The 20,873-nt window shown below is 42.2% G+C and overlaps 1 protein-coding gene across 4 annotated transcripts in view; it reads left to right on the forward strand.

Annotated features, from left to right (window-relative positions):
- Window positions 1–20,873, forward strand: part of DBF4B (DBF4B-CDC7 kinase regulatory subunit) — a 51,602-nt gene that overhangs the window by 12,569 nt on the left and 18,160 nt on the right. The window contains exons 1-6 of one of the 4 annotated variants that reach the window (XM_082442615.1): window positions 27–2,043; window positions 2,917–3,369; window positions 3,833–3,895; window positions 16,561–16,715; window positions 19,908–20,093; window positions 20,716–20,766. In XM_082442615.1, coding sequence (XP_082298741.1) covers window positions 3,348–3,369; window positions 3,833–3,895; window positions 16,561–16,715; window positions 19,908–20,093; window positions 20,716–20,766 — 477 coding nt within the window. In that variant the 5' untranslated portion in view covers window positions 27–2,043; window positions 2,917–3,347. Of the gene's footprint in view, window positions 1–26; window positions 3,370–3,832; window positions 3,896–16,560; window positions 16,716–19,907; window positions 20,094–20,715; window positions 20,767–20,873 lie in introns of those variants that run through there. The other 3 variants (XM_082442614.1, XM_082442617.1, XM_082442616.1) reach the window with 3 other exon arrangements.

The following is a 20,873-nucleotide window of genomic DNA, read 5'->3' on the forward strand; positions in this document are numbered from 1 at the left end:
AACCTCTATGTTTGGGTTATGATCAACCTACTTGGGACACTTAGCAAAGGATTCTTGCTGTTCAGCATTTAAAATGTGCTTATCATTTGTACCAATTGACCTTTCCTGAAATCATGCAGTATTGAGTCATGTCTTTAAATCTGTTTCCATGCCAGAATCTTATCAATATATAAGAAATTTAGAAAGACTAGGTGCCAAAATACCCAGGACAATACTTGTATATTTTTGGTATCATATAGGACTAAAATCCCAGGAACTATGAACACTCTGGACCTTGTGTAGTTTATTCCTTCCATCATTTCAAACATAGAAAGTAGGGCCTATAAGGTTCTTTGCTCACAATTCCCACATTCATACCAGTATACATCAGATTTGCTCCTTTTGTTTTTTTTTTTAATGAACCAAGTCTTACAGTGATTATCTAATGTCTTTCTGTACATCTCATTTTGTGCTGTTATAGAAGACCTCTATTTTGAAAATCTGCATTGTACAGAAGCACATGTCTTTAATGTCTCCAGACAAAAAAGCCTTACAGTTAATTTTAATGTTTGCACTTCGGGGTGCAACTTACAGGGAGGGCCTGATGAAAGAATGGGAGGGGGCTATTAAGTACTTTTAGTAAAATGTTGCCTTTGTCCTGTGCAGGACATACAGAATATGCCCTTTAACTTAGTAAATATTTTTTAAAAGGTAGAAATACTTTGTTATTGTAGCTAAAACAATTCTTAATCATAAAATTTCTGAAATTCTTGTAATTATTTTTCAAACTTATCTGAAGTTGTTTACCAACTTAATTTTGTTTTGAAGTGTGATTCCCAACCTCTCTTGCAAAAAAAAAAAAAAAAAAGTGGGTTTACATTTAACACTTTATATGCCTTTTGAGCTGTGTAACTTAATATTTGTATACTTGACAGTTTGTTTTATTATGTAATTGATAAAATTACATAATAAAAAAATTACATAATAAAAACCATATATTTATACTGCCCGGGAACATGTGGTTATAGTTCTGTGGGAGAAATAATTTGTCAGTGTTCACCAGCTTGTAAAAATCTAGTGCGAGGGCTTAAACCTTAAATAAATGATGAAATGCATTTATCGTCATTGGAAAAAAAAAGGATAATGATGTTAGTATCACTGTAAAAAGTTTCGACCTCATGGAACCTTCTGAAAGGGCTGAACCACACTTTGACAATCTTGAGCTAGATTCTGATATGGTAACAAATGATGCCCAAATCTCAGTAGGTTACAACAACAAAGGTTTATTTCTTTTTTTCTTTTTTTTTTTAAGGTGAATGGCTTTTTTAAAAATTTTTATTTATTTTATTTTTGGCTGCATTGAGTCTTCGTTGCTGCGTGCAGGCTTTTCTCTAGTTGCGGCGAGCGGGGGCTACTCTTCCTTGTGGTGCGCGGGCTTCTCATTGTGGTGGCTTCTCTTGTTGTGGAGCACAGGCTCTAGGAGCGCAGGCTTCAGTAGTTTTGGCTCGTGGGCTCAGTAGTTGTGGCTTGCGGCTCTAGAGCGCAGGCTCAGTAGTTGTGGCGCACGGGCTTAATTGCTCCAAGGCATGTGGGATCTTCCCGGACCAGGGCTGGAACCCGTGTCCCCTGCGTTGGCAGGTGGATTCTTAACCACTGCGCCACCAGGGAAGCCGTATTTCTTGCTCATGCTACACATCCATTATGGCTTGCCCATGGTTCTGTTCCAGGTACTCTTCACCAAAGAATCCATGTTGACAGGGCACCCTTTGGCTGGACATTGCTAGATAGGGGAAGAGAGAACTTGGTAAACCAGCCTGCCTTTTAAAACTTATTCTTGGAAATGATGTGTGACTTTTTTCCTTTTTTCGTAGCCAAAGCAAGTCACATGGCCAAGCTGGATTCTTCAGAGCTGAAATGTATAATCTTCTGCAGGGAGAGGCCCCATGGGAAGGGATACCAAGTATATGTGGTATATAAACTACCATGGTGCTTAAAGAATATCACTGGTTGCTCACGGAGAATGGATTATACTGGGAAGAGGTAGGAAGCTATTCAAGAGTAGAAGTACGTTAGGAATTGACTGCAGTACTTTAGGCAAGAAGTAACAGTGGGTTGGACTACAGTGGTGGCAGTGATCTGATTCAAGATGGAATTGGTAGAATTTGTTCTGGGAGTGGGGTGGGGATAAGGGAAAGTACTGAAAGATAACTTCTAGGTTTGAACAGCTGAGTGGATGAGTGGATGATGTGACATTTACTGAGATGGGATAGGCTGAGAAAAGGATAGGTGAGGTTTTTTGGGGGGGTGGAACAAATGTTAAACATGTTAAGCCTGAGATGCCTATTTTACACCTAAATGGAAATGTCTAGTAGGTACTTGAATATATGTCTGGAGATCCGGGGAGATGTCAGAACTCGGGCGTTAGCATAGAGCTGAATTGTAAGGCCATGGAGTTGGAAGAGCTCTCCTTGGGAGAAAGTGTTAATAGGGAAGAGAAGAGGGCTGAGGGTTAAGGGCTAAAGCCTTGGCCTACGCCAACATTTTTAAATGGAAGTGGCTTTGGATCCAGCAAAGGAGGTTGAGGAGGAGCCATTGAGGTAAGATGAAAATGGGTAGAAATGGAAGCAAAAAGAAGAAAGTGTTTCAAGAAGGAGGGAGTAGTCTGTTTCAATGTTCTGTAAGTCAGATAGGATTGGGGAAAACGCAAGTCACAGTTGATAAGTGGAGGGGTGAGGATCAAACTCTAATTGGGTGAGTTGAAGAAGAAATGGGAAGTGAGGAATGGAGACCCCACTTTTGAGAATTTTTTTGGTGGGGGCGGGTGGATAAGTGGAAAAAGGGAGACAAAAGATGTGAAGATGAAATTATGTGTACGTGAAATCTTTATGTAAACTACAAGCGTTAGGCTTATTTTGTTATTTATTATTGAACTCCTAGGAATTTCAAACTAGCTCAGTGTGAAGAATCACTAAGATGCTACTGCTAGTCTCCAGCTTGCTGGCTATTAAGGCTCAAAATATCTCCAGCCTATGAAAAGCCGAGACATGAAGAGACAGAAATCGAGAACAGAGCGGAAAACGAAGGGGAAGGGGGGAAAAGGTTTGCTGAGTTAATATTGTCCTCCCAGGGCCTCCGTAGGGCAGTCTTGCAGCTCTTACGTAATTTTAGAGGCGGAGCCGACAGGAAATTTAAACTGAAGCCGCGGCCCAGGGCGCCTAGAGAGTGATGTTATAGTTACAGAGGAACAGCCGGTGCACTGGCGGCTGAAAGAGCTCATGGAACCCGCGAATGTGATACGGCGGCCTTAAAGGAGTACGGAGGCCGAGAAAGAGCCGAGAATTTGAGGAGGGAGCCGGGAAAGGGTACGGATGCCGGGAAGGGGAAGCAGGGGTAAGAAGCAAGGCGGAAAGGGTCCTAAGAGTTAAAGAAGGGTACGGGGTTGGAAAGTGGGCACAGGAATTGGGGAACAGATAGGTCCGGGAGCTGGGGAGAGTAGAGGGACCGGGAAGGGGTCACAGGAATAGAGGGGACAGAGGTCTAAAGGGGGCAGAGGGACTGGGGGGACAAGAGCCTGGAGGGAGGCACGGGAATTGAAATGTAAGGCAAGGGGTGGCCAAGAGGCCACGGGAGTTGAGGGAGCAGAGTGTGAAAGGGGGCGGAGGGACTGAGGGATAAGAGCCTAGAAGGAGGCGCGGGAGTGGAGAGGGGACGTGGGTTGGGATGGAGTTGAGTCTTGGGGTTCCCGGGACCCTCGATGGGAATTGTGCGGGGTTTGGGAGGCGGGAGGAGGGGATGATGGAAGGTCGAAGGCTAGTGAAGGTGGTTCAGCTGCTGTTTTGTCCTTCTTTTTCAGGCAACGATTGCCTTGAACTGGAGAGTTCAATGGCTGAGAGTAGGCTCCGGGCTCCGGACCTAGGTGGGTAACAGGTCAAACCTAGGGATGCAAGGTCACAGTTGCTACTCCCGCCCCAGAGTCTCTTGGGAAGAAAAGGCCGAGAAATGTTAGCTCTCTTAGGGTTTTCTAATTACTTTATGTGGCGGAGGGGGAGGGGGGGAGTGGAGTATGTGTTGAGGGATGTCATGGATCATTTAGGAATTCATGATAAAGGTCAAACAAGAGCTTTCAGTCAGATATTATGAATAAGATTAGAAGACTTGCTAATTATTAACTTATAAAACCCGTATTCATGGTTATTTTTACCATAAAATTCTTAAAGTTATCGATAAACTTAAACGGCCCCACCCAATTAGATAAGTATTTTAGCATGTAGTCACTTCCCTCAGTACTGCCTTCTCCCCTGTTAGCATTATCTATTGAGTTCTGGATTGTTACAGATATGCCATTTGTTTGTTGCCTTTTAAACAGTGATACACTTCACTAAATTATTTACTCTCCCTTCCCATGTCTTGTTGCTTTCTTCTGGATCTATTTCTCTTTTTGCTGATGAACTTTCTCCAGGAGTGTTTTCAAAAGGGGGCTTTATGTGATAAACTTTCCGAGGCCTGTATGCCTGAGAACATGTTTATTTCACCCTTGTATTAAAATTCTTGAGTCAAAGATTTTTTTCCTTCAACACATTGAAAAATGACAGTGGTTTCTTCTCGCAAAAAGTAGGTGCTGTTGAAAATTGATGTCAGTCTGATTCTTGTTCCTTAGTTTGTGACCTGCTTTTCTCTGTAGAAGATTTTAGATTATTCTCTTTATATTTGTTCTTAAAATTCACTATACCATACCATGTGTGAATTCTGGAGGGTTTTAGATTTCATAAAAATAAAATTATGAGAAATGAAAACAAAAATTACAGTTTTATGCTTACACAGTTTATTTTTTATTTTATTTTTTAAATTTATTTATTTATTATTTATTTTTGGCTGTGTTGGGTCTTTGTTGCTGCCCGCAGGCTTTCTCTAGTTGCGGCAAGCAGGGGCTACTCTTCATTGCGGTGCGAGGGCTTCTCATTGCAGTGGCTGCTCTTGTTGCGGAGCATGGGCACTAGGCGCACAGGCTTCAGTAGTTGTGGCTCGCAGGCTCAGTAGTTGTGGCACACGGGCTTAGTTGCTCCGCAGCATGTGGGATCTTCCCGGACCAGGGCTTGAACCCATGTCCCCTGCATTGGCAGGTGGATTCTTAAGCACTGCACCACCAGGGAAGTCCCTATGCTTGCACAGTTTAAAAGGCCAAGGTATATCTCACACACACACATACACACACACACACACACACAAGAATGGGAGTTGCTCCTCCTTTCTTAACTCCTGATTCCCACTCCCTAGGGTACAACCATTTACGCTCTTTTAGCTAGTTCTTCTAGTATTTACCTTCTTATTTCTAAATAGCATGCTCATACTGCTTTTATTGTTTTCAATTTTAAATTATATCTATTGATTTTCTAATATAGAGGATAAAGAGATTTTTCTGGCCCCCTCTCCTCTACGCCACACATAAACACATACACATTTCCCTCCTCTCCTCCCATCCCCCCAATATATATGTAGTAATTTTTGTTGTCATTTTTGTATTTACATTATGATGATATTAGCTGAGCCATATAGCAAACTGAAATAAGCTTTGTTTTCTGTGTATGGATCACTAATTCATGTCCAAACTCTTTGCCAAAAATATAAACCTTCTCTCAATACTTTCAAGCTCATCAGAGAATCAGTTTCTTCTTTGTCTGGGGGACATACCTCCTGAGACCATTTGTCTTAGTACCACAGTCTGGTCCAGCTGTGCACTAGGCCTGTTGCACTGATTCCATCCTAGGATCTCCCTTCATCATTCTGTGGAATTCCCTTTGCCGCTTTCCTCTGTAGGGTTCCCTGTGTTCTAAATTCCGTATTTTCCTCTCTGTTCGTTTACGTCCTCATTTTGGTCGAGTACATCTTCTAGTATAGCTTCCTGAGAAAGGGTATGTGACAAATAAATTTTTTGAGACCTTGTAGTTATGACAGTTCTTTATGCCACATAAAAAGTTCTAGGTTGGAAATAGTTTTCTCTCAGAGTTTTGAAGACACATTTCATCTTTTAGCTTCCACTGTGCTGTGGCAAAGTCTGATGTTGTATTTCCACCCTCCTCCTGAACACTGCAAGAGCCTAGACCCCATGTGCTCTGAACCACCCCTACCCCATCTAGCATGATTGCTGTATAGCAACAATACTGTTGTTATTATATGTCTCTCCTTTTTACTTCCGAATTAGTTGTCATTATGATTGTTTTACACAGTCAGTGATTGTTTAGATTTATACATATTTTTACCAGTTTGGGGACATTTCAGTCCTTCCTTCTGGGTTCAGTTTCCTTCTTTCCAAAGTACACCTTTTAGAAGTCCTTTAGTAATAATTGGTTGATGATAAACTGTTTGGACTTTTGTTTAAAAAATGTGTTTAGTTTACCCTCATTCTTTATTTAATCAGATGTAAAATTCAAAGTTGACATTTATTTTCCCCCAGCATTGTAAATACTTATTTTAATAAAATTAAAGTATTTAATAATTTAAATACTTATTTTATAGTCTATGTCTGATCATTCTGTTTGAAGCTCTTGGGGATCCAATCTTGCTGTCTTTAATTTCTGCTGATTCTTATCCATGATGGTTTGTTTTCTTTGTATGTTTTTTAATGTTGGAGTGTGAGCTAATGTTAGATGATGCTTTATCTGAGGAAATTCAGGGAACTCTGGACTGAGCTATGGACCTCTAGAGTTGTTTTGCTTTTGATTATTTGAGGTGTGGCCAAGGTGTTACTAGCTGGGATTACTTTTTACGTTAATCTCTCTGTTTGGTGGTGGTGGTAGTTGGGTTCTTAGACCACGTGACTAGTATGCATTTGAATTCCAGACTCTTGGGAATCCTGTGGTTTTGGATTCTCAGTTAAGACTTTCCTTTCATGTGGAGCCCAGGCTAAGGTAGATGGTATTCCTTTTTGTCTCTTCTGGTGGATGAATTATTTTCTGGCTTCCCTTTTCTCCTAGATTCGTGCAGGAGTTCTCAATCCTCACTCCCCACTTTAGACTGGCACAAGACCTCATCTCCAGGGCTCCATCGGGCTCTTCGATCCTAAGCCCTTTGCTTTTAAGCCCATGGACTTCCTCAGGGCAGTCAGCGTTCACTTTCACCACTGTGGTTGTCAGTTTTCTCAAAATTTGGGGCACTTCTGTTGTCCTCTTACTTATCAGTGGACTTATCAGTTAGATGGGATTTGAATTTATATTTCAACTGGTATTTTGAGGTATTTTGTATTAGGAGGGCTTTTAGATAACCTGGTCTCCAGTATTGCCTGAAATGAAACCAAAATCCACTCTTTCTCCTCAGTGTCCTGAAATTTCATGACCCATTTTATTTCATGGAGCTAGGTGGAAACTTCCAATCTGGAAGCTTATATTCTTTAGTTCTGGAAGTTGTTGGCATTATTTCTGTAATAGCCATCTCCTCCATTTTCTTTCTCTTCTGTTTCTGATACTCTGCGTTGTTCAGATATTGGATCTCATGGGCTGGTCTTCCATCTTTCATCTATTTGTCTTGCCTTCTATTCTCTGGAAATTTTCTTCAACTTAATCTTAAATCTTTATGTTGAATTTACTTCCATTGCATATTTATACATTTCTAAGAGCTTTTTCTTCTCTGCATGTTTCCTTTCTTATAGTCTTCTCTGTGTTTAATGGGTGCATCGTACGTATTCCTTTACCTCTCTGAGGATACTAATGGTATTGTTTTTGTTTGTTTTCAGTTTTCTTCTGCTTCCTGCATCGTCTCTATTTCCTCTAAGTTCTTTTTTCGGTTTGTTAGCCTAATTTCTCGTTCAAAGCTTTCTTTAAATCTCTGGTGATCTTTGATTACACATTCATATTTAAGAGTGAGGCAATCAAATGCTAATTGGAAGTTCATGAGAGGGAGCTTTTCAGCTGGCAGACTTTGTTGTAGGTAATCTGGCTGGTACCTGGCAGTTGGGAAGATGTCTTAGTTCACGCTGTTTTAACAAAATTCTATAGACTGGGTGCCTTAAACAATAGACATTTATTTCTCATAGTACTGGGGGCTGGGACATCCAAGATCAAGGTGCCAGCAGAATCATTCTTGGTAAAGGCCCTCTTCCTGCCTTGCAGATGGTGCCATCTTGTTGTGTATTCATATGTCCTCTTTTTTTAATGCACTCAATGGAGAGAGTGAGCTGTGGTCCCTCTTCCTCTTATAAGGACATCAGTCCCATTATGGAGGCTCCACCTTGTGATCTGTTCTAAACCTAATTACCTTCCAAAGGCTACACCTCCTAATATCATTATAGTGGGAGTTAGGGCTTCAACATAGGAATTTAGGGAGGCACAGATATTCAGTGCATGACAAGGGGAACCCCAAATGTAACTATTTGTATGTTTTTGTCTTGAACCAGTAAGTTCCCTACAGAGGAATTCCTCTGATCCTCTGTCTGGTAAGTGTAAGCGTGGTTGTCAGCATTCTGGTAGCTCAGTGGGGGAATTGGTCTGCGTGTCTCACTGTTCAGTATATAGACATCCTCTTAATCTGTATTTTCTTTTCTTTTTTTAAAAATTTTTTAAAATTGCAATATAATTGATGTGCAATATTATATAAGCTTCAGGTGTACAACATAGTGATTCACAATTTTTAAAGGTTATATTCCATTTATAGTTATTATAAAATATTGGCTGGGAATTCCCTGGCTGTCCAGTGGTTAAGACTCCATGCTTCCACTGCAGGGGACACGGGTTCGATCCCAAGTCGGGAAACTAGGATCCCGCATGCTGTGCGGCACAGCCAGAAAAAAAAAAATTGGCTGTATTCCCTGTGCTGTATCCTTGTAGCTTATTTATTTTACACATAGTAGTTTGTACCTCTTAATCCCCTACCCCTATCTTGCCTCTCCCCCAATCTTCTGTATTTTCGTTGGGGCTTAATCCCTATTCTCAGCAGGTTTTCTCAATGTCAGTACTATTGACATTTTGAGCTAGATAATTCTTTGTTGTAGGAGGTTGTCCTGTGTTTTGTAAGACATTAAGCAGCATGCCTGGCTTCTACCCACTAGATGCCAGTAGCACACCCCACTCCCAGTTGTGACAACCAAAAATGTTTCCAAACATTGCCAGATTTCCCCTGAGGGGGCAAAATCTCCCCCAGTTAAGAACCGCAGCTCTAGTCTTCTGCTGGGGTGGGAGAGGGTTCTGGGAGTCTAGCTGTTCCTTTTAAAGGCTTTCAGATAATCTTCTTTTTCAGCCCCATTTTACTCTGGCATTCTCCTACATCTGCTCCCTCCAGTGTTGGGGCCTTTTGAACTCCAGATTGCTTCTTCTTGGCTTCAGATTCAGCTTTCCCTTGTCTCCTGTCTGTTTTTCACTCATCCATCTGCTTCCAGCTTCCAAAATTTTATGGCATCTCTTACCTGGTATCATATTCTTGCCAGTGTCTTTGTTCACTTTTACTCCTTCTCTTGTCATTTTAGTGGGATTTGGGGAGAGAACAAAAGTTCTCCACATTTATTCAGAAGCCTGGACCATTATTTCTTCAAATATTTTCTTCACCCCATTATTTTTTTTTCATCTTTGCAACTCCTCTGATGTTCTTAACACTTCTTTCCCTATCCTTTGCGTTTCTTCATTTCCCTGATGTCCAGTTCTTTATCTCTTCCTGATACCTTCTGATTTCAACCTGATCTACCAGCTTACACTATGTTATGATATTCAATTCATCTGTTGAGGTTTTATTTTTCTTTTCATTCTTCATTTTGAAATAATTTCAGACTTGCAGAAACTTTTCAAAAATAGTGAACGGGCTCTTGTATACTCTTTACGCAGCTTCTCCCAAATAGTAACATCGTATGTAACCATAGTACAGATAGAAAATGAGGAAACTAGTGTAAAATATTAACTAATCTACAGATCTTACTCAGATTACCAGTCGTCCCCAATGTCCATTTCCTGGCTTCAGATCCAACCCAGAATCACTTGTTGCTTTTAGTTGTCATGTCTCCTGAGCCTCCTCTCCTCCTGTTTGGGAGTAGGTTCTCATTCTTTCTTTGTTGTTCACGCCCTTGATACTTTTGAGGGACAGACTGTCCCTCAATTTGAGTTTGCTTGCTTTGTCCCCACGATCAAATTCAGGTTGACACAGAAGTGATGTTGTGCCCTTCTTAGTGTATGGTGTCAGGAGGCACGTGACGACGATAAGGCTCATCACTGGTCACATTAACTTTGAGCCCTTGATTAAAGTGGTGTCTGCTGGGTTTCTCCAATATAAAATCACTCTTTTACCTTTTGTAATTAATAATTTATCTTATGGGAAGACACTTCGAGATAAGGAAATATTGAAGTTTAAAAATTGTTTTTGGGAATTCCCTGGCGGTCCAGTGGTTAGGACTGGAGCTGGGGGCCAGTGAGCCCGGGTTTGATCTCTGGTCAGAGAACTAAGATCCCGCAAGCCGTGCAGCGTGGCCAAAAATTAAAAAAAAAAAAAAAAAAAGTTTTTTTATTGAAGTATAGCTGATTTACAATATTATATTAGTTTCAAGTGTACAGCATAGTGATTCAGTATTTTTACAGATTATACTTCATTAAAAGTTATTACAGGGGGGCTTCCCTGGTGGCGCAGTGGTTAAGAACCTGCCTGCCAGTGCAGGGGACACAGGTTCGAGCCCTTGTCCGGGAAGATCCCACATGCCGCGGAGCAACTAAGCCCGTGCACCACAACTACTGAGCCTGTGCTCTAGGGCCCACGAGCCACAACTGCTGAGCCCATGTGCCACAACTACTGAAGCCCACGCACCTAGAGCCTGTTCTCCACAACAAGAGAAGCCACTGCAATGAGAAGCCTGCGCACAGCAACGAAGAGCAGCCTCTGCTCGCCGCAACTAGAGAAAGCCCATGCACAGCAACAAAGACCCAATGCAACTAAAAATAAATAATAAATAAGTAAATAAATTTTTTTAAAAAAGGTATTACAGGCAGTTCCCTGGTGGCCTAGTGGTTAGGATTCCAGGCATTCACTGCCGTGACCCAGGTTCAATCCCTGCCTGGTTGGGGAACTGAGATCCTGCAAGCCACGCAGCGCAGCCAAAAAAAAAAAAAAAAAGTTATTGTACAATAATGGCTATAATTCCCTGTGCTATACAGTATATCCTTGTTGCTTTAAAAAAAGATTTAACAGCAGTTTTATTGAGATATAATTCACACACCATACAGTTTATCCTTGTAAAGTGTACAGTTCAGTGACTTTTAGTATTGTATATTCACAGAGTTGTGCAACCATCACTATAATCAGTTTTAGAACTTTCATCACCCCAAAGGAGAACCCCACACCTATTGACAGTCACTCTCAATTTTCTCCTAAGCCCCCAGCTCTAGACAGCCACTGATCTACTTTCTAACTATAGATTTGCCTATTCTGAACATTTCATATAATTGGAGTCCTACAATATGTAGCTCTTGTGATTCATTCCTTTCACTTAGCATGATGTTTTCACAGTTCATCCGTGTTGTAGCATGAATCAGTGCAGCATTCCCTTTTTTTTAATTAAAAAAATTTTTTATTGAGGTACAATTGACATACAACATTCCTTTTTATTGTTGAATATTATTCTGTTGTGTGGATTACCACATTTTATCCATTCAACAGTTGATGGACATGAGTTTCCACTTTCTGGCTATTATGAATAATAGTATTGTAAACATTTGTTTCTAGGTTATCATGTGGACATATATTTTTTTCCTGGAGTGTACACCTAAGAGTCATATTGCTGGGTCATATGGTAACTCTCTGTGTAACATTTTGAAGAACTGACAGACTTTTCCAATTGGCTGCACCATTTTACATTCCCACCAGCAAAGAATGAGGGTTCCAATTTCTCTGCGTTCTCACCAACACTTGTTATTATCTGTCTTTTTTTGTTAAAGCCATGCTAGTGGGTATAAAGTGGTATCTCTTTGTGGTTTCAGTTTGCATTTTCCTAATGGCTAATGACCCTGTGCATCTTTTCATGTGCTTATTGGCCATTTGTATATCTTTGGAGAAATGTCTATTCATTGCCCATTTTTAAATTGGATTTTTTTTTTTTAATATTTGAGGGTTTTTTTAACTATTATATTTTTTACATCCATTATCTCCAATTAATTCTTTTCTTTACCTGCTCTTCCTATTTTGTTTCTAGTATGCTCCTTGCCTTCTTGAGGATATTTATTATGCTTTAAAATTCTTTTTTCTGTCTGGTCCATTACTTACGAGAGAAAGACAACCTATACCAGAGAAAGCATCTTTTATAGTACTTGCTTTCTTCAGTTGCCTCGTATTTTCTTAGAAGCTACTGTTCTCTTGAGACTGTTAGCCACTCTGATTGGTAATGTGCTCCTGGAAGAAGATGCAAAAGCTTAGGTTCCCATGTTATGCCCCTCCTTTGAGTTTAGGGGTTGGGGGTTGGATAGAAGAGGAAAACCACCCCAAGGTGGGGAGCCCCTGGTTCCAGTGTGGGCTCAGTCACCCGCCCATTTGCAGCAGCATTCTGAGCCCCCCAGTACACACACATTGCTTTGTACTATTCATTTGCAAGAACTGTTTCCTTGAGTTGTAATTACCAAACTAACCAAATGGATGGGGCTAGGGAGGGAGGCTCATTCGTGCCAGCTTGACCTCTTGTTAACTGTTTCTCTTTCTCACACACACACAAGCATATTCACCCCAAGGTAGGCTCCACCACTGCCCTGATGTTACCCTACTGTCTCTGGTTGGTGCTGGGCTGCTTATCTGGCACTGGCAGTGACCCACTGAGCACAACTAGAAGGCATTCTCCAGTCTCACCCTCCTGCGAGTCCTGGCATTCCGCTCCAGGCTTGCTGTTCACCCAGACTTCTGTTTCTGACTCTGGCATCCATCTAATTCCCTCTTCAGTGGCTTTCCTAGGATTAGGTCCTGTGGAGAATGTCACAGGCCTTGTGTGAAAGTCAAAAGGGCTTATTCTGAGAAAGCCTTCTATACAAATATTGAATCCTTATGTTGTATCACCTGGAACTAATATAATGTTGTATGTCAGTTATACCTCAATAAAAAGAAAAAGAGGGACTTCCCTGGTGGCACAGTGGTTAAGAACCTGCCTGCCAGTGCAGGGGACACGGGTTCGAGCCCTGGTCTGGGAAGATCCCACATGCCGTGGAGCAACTAAGCCCGTGCGCCACAACTACTGAGCCTGCACTCTAGAGCCCGACAACCACAACTACTGAAGCCTGCGTGCCTAGAGCCCATGCTTCGCAAAAAGAGAAGCCACCGCAGTGAGAAGCCCACGCACCGCAGCGAAGAGTAGCCCCGCTCGCCACAACTAGAGAGCCCCCGCGCAGCAACAAAGACCCAATGCAGCCATAAATTAATTAATTAATTAATTATTGTTTAAAAAAGCAAAGAAAAAGAAAGCCTTCTGGAGAAGGTGGCCTTGGGGAGGGAACCAAAATGGCTACAGTTATAATAATTCCCCTGGCTGACATTCAGCGCATACTCCTGGTATGGCTGTATCAGATGTTTCTGGCTAGTCTCCATTCTGAATGGTTGGTGCCTGTTAAGTATTTGAATAGCTCCTCAGTGAGGGTGGGTATTTATCATTATCACTATTTCAGAAGTGAGGAAATAGGGTTTCATAGACACTAAGTGAGATTATTGTGACTTACCCAGGGTTACACAGCTAGTAAGAGGGTGAGGCAGGACTCAGAACAAAGGCCTTTTCTGTAAAATGCCAAGCTGACTTTCCAGTATTTTCTGTCTCTATATACCTAGGACTTTCAGAAAAAGGGAGGTTTATGGGACCAGAAGGTAAGTGCTTGAGGGTCAGGTGCCAGCTGAGGATGGGCGAGCAGGATCTGGTTTAAGCATTATGGGAATGATGATGATTAAGTCAGAGGTCTCTTCCCAAAATGGTTCCCAGTCTACTGGGGAGGTCAGAGGTGGACCTGAAGGAGTGAGTAAACAAGAATATGAAGCTGAAAATACTAAGAGGACAGACAATAAGTAATATGGAACTCAGAGAAAGAAAAACAGTATCTCATCAGGGCAAGCAGGGTTTAACTGAGGAGGTCCAATCAAAAGTCTGACTAGGTGGTAGATAGGAAAAACGCAGGAATTCATGGAATCGAAGAGTTTTAGAAGATTTTATAAATTTATTTATTTATTTATTTTTGGCTGTGTTGGGTCTTCGTTTCTGTGCAAGGGCTTTCTCGAGTTGCGGCGAGCGGGGGCCACTCTTCATCGCGGTGCGCAGGCCTCTCACTGTCGTGGCCCCTCCCGCTGCGGAGCACAGGCTCCAGACGCGCAGACTCAGTAGTTGTGGCTCACAAGCCTAGTTGCTCCGCGGCATGTGGGATCTTCCCAGACCAGGGCTCGAACCCGTGTCCCCTGCATTGGCAGGCGGACTCCCAACCACTGCACCACCAGGGAAGCCCCTAGAAGATTTTTTTTTTAATGTTTTTTTTTATTATTATATTTTATTTTAAAATTTATTTTTGTCTGCGTTGGGTCTTTGTTGCTGCGCGCGGGCTTTCTTCTAGTTACGGCGAGTGGGGGCTGCTCTTCATTGCGGTGCACGGGCTTCTCATTGCAGTGGCTTCTCTTGTTGCGGAGCATGGGCTCTAGGCACGCGGGCTTCAGTAGTTGTGGCGTGCAGGCTCAGTAGTTTTGGTTCACAGGCCTAGTTGCTCCGCGGCATGTGGGATCTTCCCGGACCAGGGCTTGAACCCGTGTCCCCTGCATTGGCAGGCGGATTCTTAACCACTGCGCCACCAGGGAAGCCCCCCCTAGAAGATTTTTAAAAATACCAGGTCCATGGGACTTCCGTGGTGGTCCAGTGGCTAAGACTCTGCGCTCCCAATGCAGGGGCCTCGGGTTCGATCCCTGGCCAGGGAAATAGATCCCGCATGCCTCGACTAAAAGATCCCGCATACGGCAGCAAAGATCCCGCGTGCCGCAACTAAGACCCAGCACAGCCAAATAAATAAATAAATATTAAAAAAAAATAAAATCAGGTCCAAACCCCTCATTTAAAGTCTAGCAGTTTTACTAACTATATCTTGGTATCAGCTATTCTGGGTCAACTTTATAAGTATGTGTCTTGCTCTTTCAATATGTTAGTTTCAAATATGTATTTTTATTTCAGGAAAGTTTTTAGAGTTTTTAGTGTTCTGGGTGTTTTTGTTTGTTTGTTTTAGTTTTTGTCTTCAGAGACTCTGATTATCTGTATATTAGAACTTCTGTGCTTATCTTCAGTATGTGCCACTTTCTCTTGAATCCTTTTTATCTCTTCAAATGTTAACATTTTGTTGTGGAAGTTTTCAAACCTGCAACAAAGTCGAAAGCAACAGTGAGCACAGACACACCACTTAGATTTTATCATTGACGTTTTATTTGTTGTGTGTGTGTGTGTATGTGTTTTGGGGTTTTGTTTGTTTGTTTTGTTTTGTTGTTTTTTTGACCGCACCATGCGGGTTTTGGGATCTTAGTTCCCTGACCAGGGAATGAACCTGGGCCCTGGCAGTGAAAGCACCGAGTCCTAACCACTGGGAATTCCCTATCATTGATATTTTAATACATTTGTTTTATCACATATCTATCCATCTTATTTTTGATACACTTCAAGTAATTTGTAGACATTATAATAATTCAACATGCATTTCATTGACCAGAATTCCATACTTGTTTGTAGTTTTTTTCCTTTTAATGTAAAATGTGTATACAATGAAATGCACAATTCTCAAAGGTATGTTCATTGAGGTGGGGTTTTTTTAGCTTTATTGAGTTATAATTTACATACTGTAAAATTCATTTTTTGTAAATGTACACTTGCAATGCTTTTTAGGTAATTTACAGAGTTGTGCAATTAACACAACAATCTAATTGCAGAACATTTCCATCACCCCAAAAAGAACCTCATGCCAGTTTGCAAACACTCCTCATCCCCACCCCCAGCCCTAAGCAGCCACTAATCTAATTTCTGTCTCTATATATTTTCCTTTTCTGAACATTTCATAAAAATGTAATTTACAGTATGTGGTCTTTTGTGTCAGGCTTTTCTCACTCAGCATATTTCTCAGGTTCAGAACTGTAGCCTGTTGCTGTAGCCTGTGTCCATAGTTCATTCGTTTTTATTGTCAAATAGTATTCCATCTTATGGATAGACCACATTTTGCTTACCATTTTATTTACATTTGAATTGTTTCCACTTTGGGGCCAAAATGAATAATGCTGCTGTTAACATTCTTGCACAAGTTTTATTTGGAAGTATGTTTTCATTTCTCGTGGGGGAATGCCTAGGAGTGGAATTGCTGGGTTTCGTGTTAACTCTATGTTTAACCTTTTGAGAAACTGCCACACTGTTTTCTAAAGTGGCTGCACCATTTTACATTCCCACCATCCATGTATGAGGGTTGGGTTTCTCCGCATCTGGGCTTCCCGAGGACAGGAACACAAGCCTCGCGTCCACCTTGGTGGACGGGTGCCCGGGGCCTGGCCAGGTGCCATGCAGGGGCTGTTGGCGAGGGCTGATTGACCTGCAGGACTCTCTCTTACCTCAGGCTTCTCACTTTGCTCCCCTTTGTTGTTGTTTTCTAGGGGCTCAGCTAGGAGTTTCCAGTTGTCTGGGAAAATGCCAGAAGAGCTCACCAGATGCTGGGAGGCAGCCCTTTTCTGGAAAGTCCTTTTACTTGGATCTGCCCGCTGGCAAGAACCTCCAGTTTTTGACGGGGGCCATCCAGCAGCTGGGTGGGGTATGTAACCTGCTTCTCTCCTGTGGTACCATGTGCCTTTGCGCGTTGTAGGCCAGGAGCTGGAGAGGGATTATATCTGTGACCTCCAGGTATTTTCAGGGGTATCACTACATTTTCCAAAGCAATTTAAGTATAAACCATTTTTTAAAAATAAAGTTAAATTTGTTCCCTAATTGGAAAAGTAATATCTGTTCATTCTAGAGACTTTGGAGAACATGGAACTGTTCAAGTAACAACCATCATTGTGGTATATTTATTTTCTTGTTGTTTCTTTTCTTCTTTCCCTTCCCTTCCCTTCCCATCCTCTTTCTTTCTCTCTCTCTCGTGGCTTTATTGAGATATAATTCACATACCATACAATTCACCCATTTAAAATATACAGTTCAATGGTTCTTAGTATATTCACAGAGATGTGCAAATTGTGTGATTACACAGTCAATTCTAGAACATTTTCATCACCCCACCCCAAAAAAACCCATACCTATCATCAGTCACTCCCCATTTCCCTCAACACTCTCAACCCTGTATAACCACTCATCTACTTTTTTTAATTTAATGCTTATTTTCTGTGTGGCTATGATCATGAATACATTTTTGATTGCCAACTTTTTGCCCATAACCTTAAAGCATTAGCACTTTCCTATCATTCTTATCCCTCATGGACATTCTTTGTAATGAGTATATAATATCCTTTTGAGTGGATCATTAATTTATTAAACAGTTAACCTATGGGCATTTAGATTATTTCTAAATTTTAGCTCTTATAAATAGTACTGTGGGGAACAACTTTAAGCATTGTGGGAATGATAATGATGTGTAACTTTGGGGGAAAAAGCATTTGCTGTATCTGAGTCCATTACAATATTTTCTAGAGCACATCATACAGTACTTTTAGTAAGGGGTTGACAGGGGTATTTCTGTGTTTAGAAAATAGGACGATAACACTTGGCCCAAAAGAGGCAGGTAACTGGGGAAATTGCATGAATAGGATCAGAATGCAGAGGCTCTTTGCCATCAAATGAATGGAAACTCAGGGATATAGAAACTCAGCAGTGGGGATGGACAGAATGAGGATTATACACCCAAACCGGCCCAAAATTACATGTCGAACTTTCAGTCTGTTCTTTCATTTAGCCTTTGCTGTGTAAAAAACCACTGCAGAACTTGGGCTTAAAACAATGTATTGTTTCTCACTGTTCCGTGTACTGGCTGAGCTGTTTCTCTGCTGGTTTCATAAGGGCTCACACCTGCAGCTGCATTCGGCTGCCAGGTCAGCTGGGCTGGAAGGACCAAAGATGACCTCACTCACACAGCTGGCAGTTGGTGCTGGCTGCCTCTATGTGACTTCTCATATATTGTATGAGAAGTGTCTTACATACATCATATGTATGTACACCATCATATGTACATACAGTGAGCTAGACCAGCTAATTTACAAGGTGGTCTTAGGGCAGCTTTCCCAGAAGATGAAGGGAGAAGCCAGAAGGTCTCTTGAGGCCTAGGCTGTAGAACTCACACGTATTACTTTCACCACATTCTGTTGGTCAAAAGGAGTCCAATTCAAGGGAGTGGACACATAGGTTCCATCTCCTGATGGGAGGAACAGCAAAGTCAAAGGAGTGGGTTTGTTGGGATGAGAGGAACGTGTGGCCCTGAAATCATCTGTCTTTTTGCCATATTACAGAAGATAGACACACTCCTTCAAGCCATAGCTTTAAAGATTTTTTTAAATTGTGATAAAATGTATATGACATAAAATATGCCTTTTTAACCATTTATAAATTCATTCTTTTAAGTTCATTGGCATTAATTACATTCATCCTGTTGTATAAGCATCACTATCTGTTTCCAAAACTTTTTTCACCCCAAACAGAAACTCTGTAACCTTTAAGCAATAACTTCCCATTTCACCTCCCCCAGCCCCCGTAATGCAAATCTACATTATGTTTCTGAATTTGCCCATTCTAGATACCGCATATCAGTGGAATCACTGATGTTTGTCCTTTTGTGTCTGGCTTATTACACTTTAGCATAAAGTTTTCAAGGTTCACCCATGTTGTAGAATAGATCAGAGCTTCATTTCTTTCTCATGGCTGAATAGTGCTCCATTGTATGGATAGACCACATTTTGCTTATCCATTCATCCATTGATGGACACTCGGGTTGTTTCTGCTTTTTAGCTATTATGAATAATGCTGCAGTGAACATTGGTGAACAAGCATCCATTCGAGTCCCTGTTTTTAATTCTGTTGGGCGTATACCTCGGAGTGGAATTGCCGGGTCATATGGTAATCGATGTTTAGCTTTTTGAGGAATCTAAACTTTTTTTTTTTAAACCTAAGTGTCAGGTTTCTCATCCAGTCACACTTCAGAGAGATCATCCATCCTTACTTTCACAGGTGTGCTGGAGCTGGCAGCTACCGGCTCACGAGAACCAATTGTTACCATCTCTTTCCAGTTCCACATTCATTGATGTCATCTGGCTAGCTTGAAATCAGCCACAGTAGTATTTTACCCCACAGAAATTGGCAAATGCTACAAAGCACGTTTTTTCACCCAGAGAGTTGGTCATTAAGCATTTGCCAGCTCACTACTGCTTATTTCCATCTTTTCTTCTTCGCACAGACATGAGTTTTGTCATTGTGTTTCCGGCACTGTGCTAGGTTCTTGGGATGCAAGATGAGTCAGACCCTCTCAGTGCCGTGACAGGCTCACAGGTAGGATGAGCAGATATTTAGGCAGCTGAGTCATAGCCAAAACCCATTTCTGTCTCAGGCTCCTTTTGGTAAGGTGGTCAAGATTACCGATGCAGCGTCTTGATGTCCCAGTGTATCTTCACAGCAAAATCATGGCTTAGCCAAGCTCTAATCTTCTCCGATCACTTCGGTGTGCTCTGACTGCATGCAAACTCAAACTAGTCAAATACTCAGAGCCTCCGGGCTTCTGCTGCTTGGTCAGGAGGAGCTGCAGTTCTGGAGACAAGAACCTGTGTTTTATATATATATATATATAAACCCTGTTGTATTTCAAGATGATGTCTTCTTGGGGGCCTGGCACTGAACTGCGTTTGGTCTATTTAAAGACATTGATTCTAGAACTTCTGGCGGCCAAGATTTCCTTCCCCTACCTCTTGATATTGATGATTTTACTTCTGCCTTTTGGGTTTTAGCCACCTCTGTGATCTGGTTTCAGGTAATTGAGGGTTTTCTGAGCAAAGAAGTAAGTTACATCGTGTCCAGCCGCAGGGAGGCGAAGGCCGAGAGCAGCGGGACAAGTCACAGAGGCTCCCCCAGCCCCAGCGAGGTCACAGTGGAAACACTGTCCGTAGCCAACCCAAAAGGCAGCCGTGCCAGGCCCGCACAGAAAGCCGTGGACTCGGTAAGAACCTCGTGGGGCAGGAAGTGTGTGTCCGATAAACGAAGGAAGTAGGCCTCGGTGAGCCCGCTTCGGCAGTTTCTGGTTTTAGTTTCATCTGGTTTATTTTAATCTCACATTTGAATTCAGGGGCTGAAACTATCTTATCATAGCTCTGGATCCACACACCTCAGCGACATGCTATCCCCACGCCCTCCCTTCTGTGATAAATGTTCACTTTTTCTGGGACTTCAGAGTCTGAGGTTCAGAAACAGTAGGAGAGTCCTCTGTAAACCAGAGAGGGCTTGTTGGATTGGCCGAAGCTTGTCTGCCGGGGAGTGCGGGCTCTTCAAGAGAGGTCTCAGGACATTTGTAATGCTTGATCTTGGGTGAATTCAGAATGCCCTTCACCAGGCTCCAAGCTGCCTTGGCTGCAGCTCCCTGTGGGTGACCTGAACTTGAGTGTGGCTTTACCTTCACCTCTGAATGGTTCTCCGGGCTCTCACTTCTGCCACTCCTCAGCTGTCACTGCTCCCAGCTTTCCGAGGGACGTGACTCCCAGACGTCCTTGCCAGCCCCCGTGGAAACATCTGTTTGTGCACAGGTGGTCTCCACAGCTGCCCCCATTGCTCCTCTCTTCCACCAGGTGCCTCTGAGCAGAGGGAAGGAGCTCCTGCAGAAGGCCATCAGAAACCAGGTAAGCTGAGGGGGACGGGCTGGAGGCCGGTGTCTCTGGCACAGGGACGGAGTTAGCCTTGCCTCCGGAGGTTCTTCTGAAGCACTAACACAAAAGGCACACCCGGG

Source organism: Balaenoptera physalus, assembly GCF_965194825.1.
Source record: "Balaenoptera physalus genome assembly, chromosome: 20".
Classification (NCBI taxonomy): domain Eukaryota; kingdom Metazoa; phylum Chordata; class Mammalia; order Artiodactyla; family Balaenopteridae; genus Balaenoptera; species Balaenoptera physalus.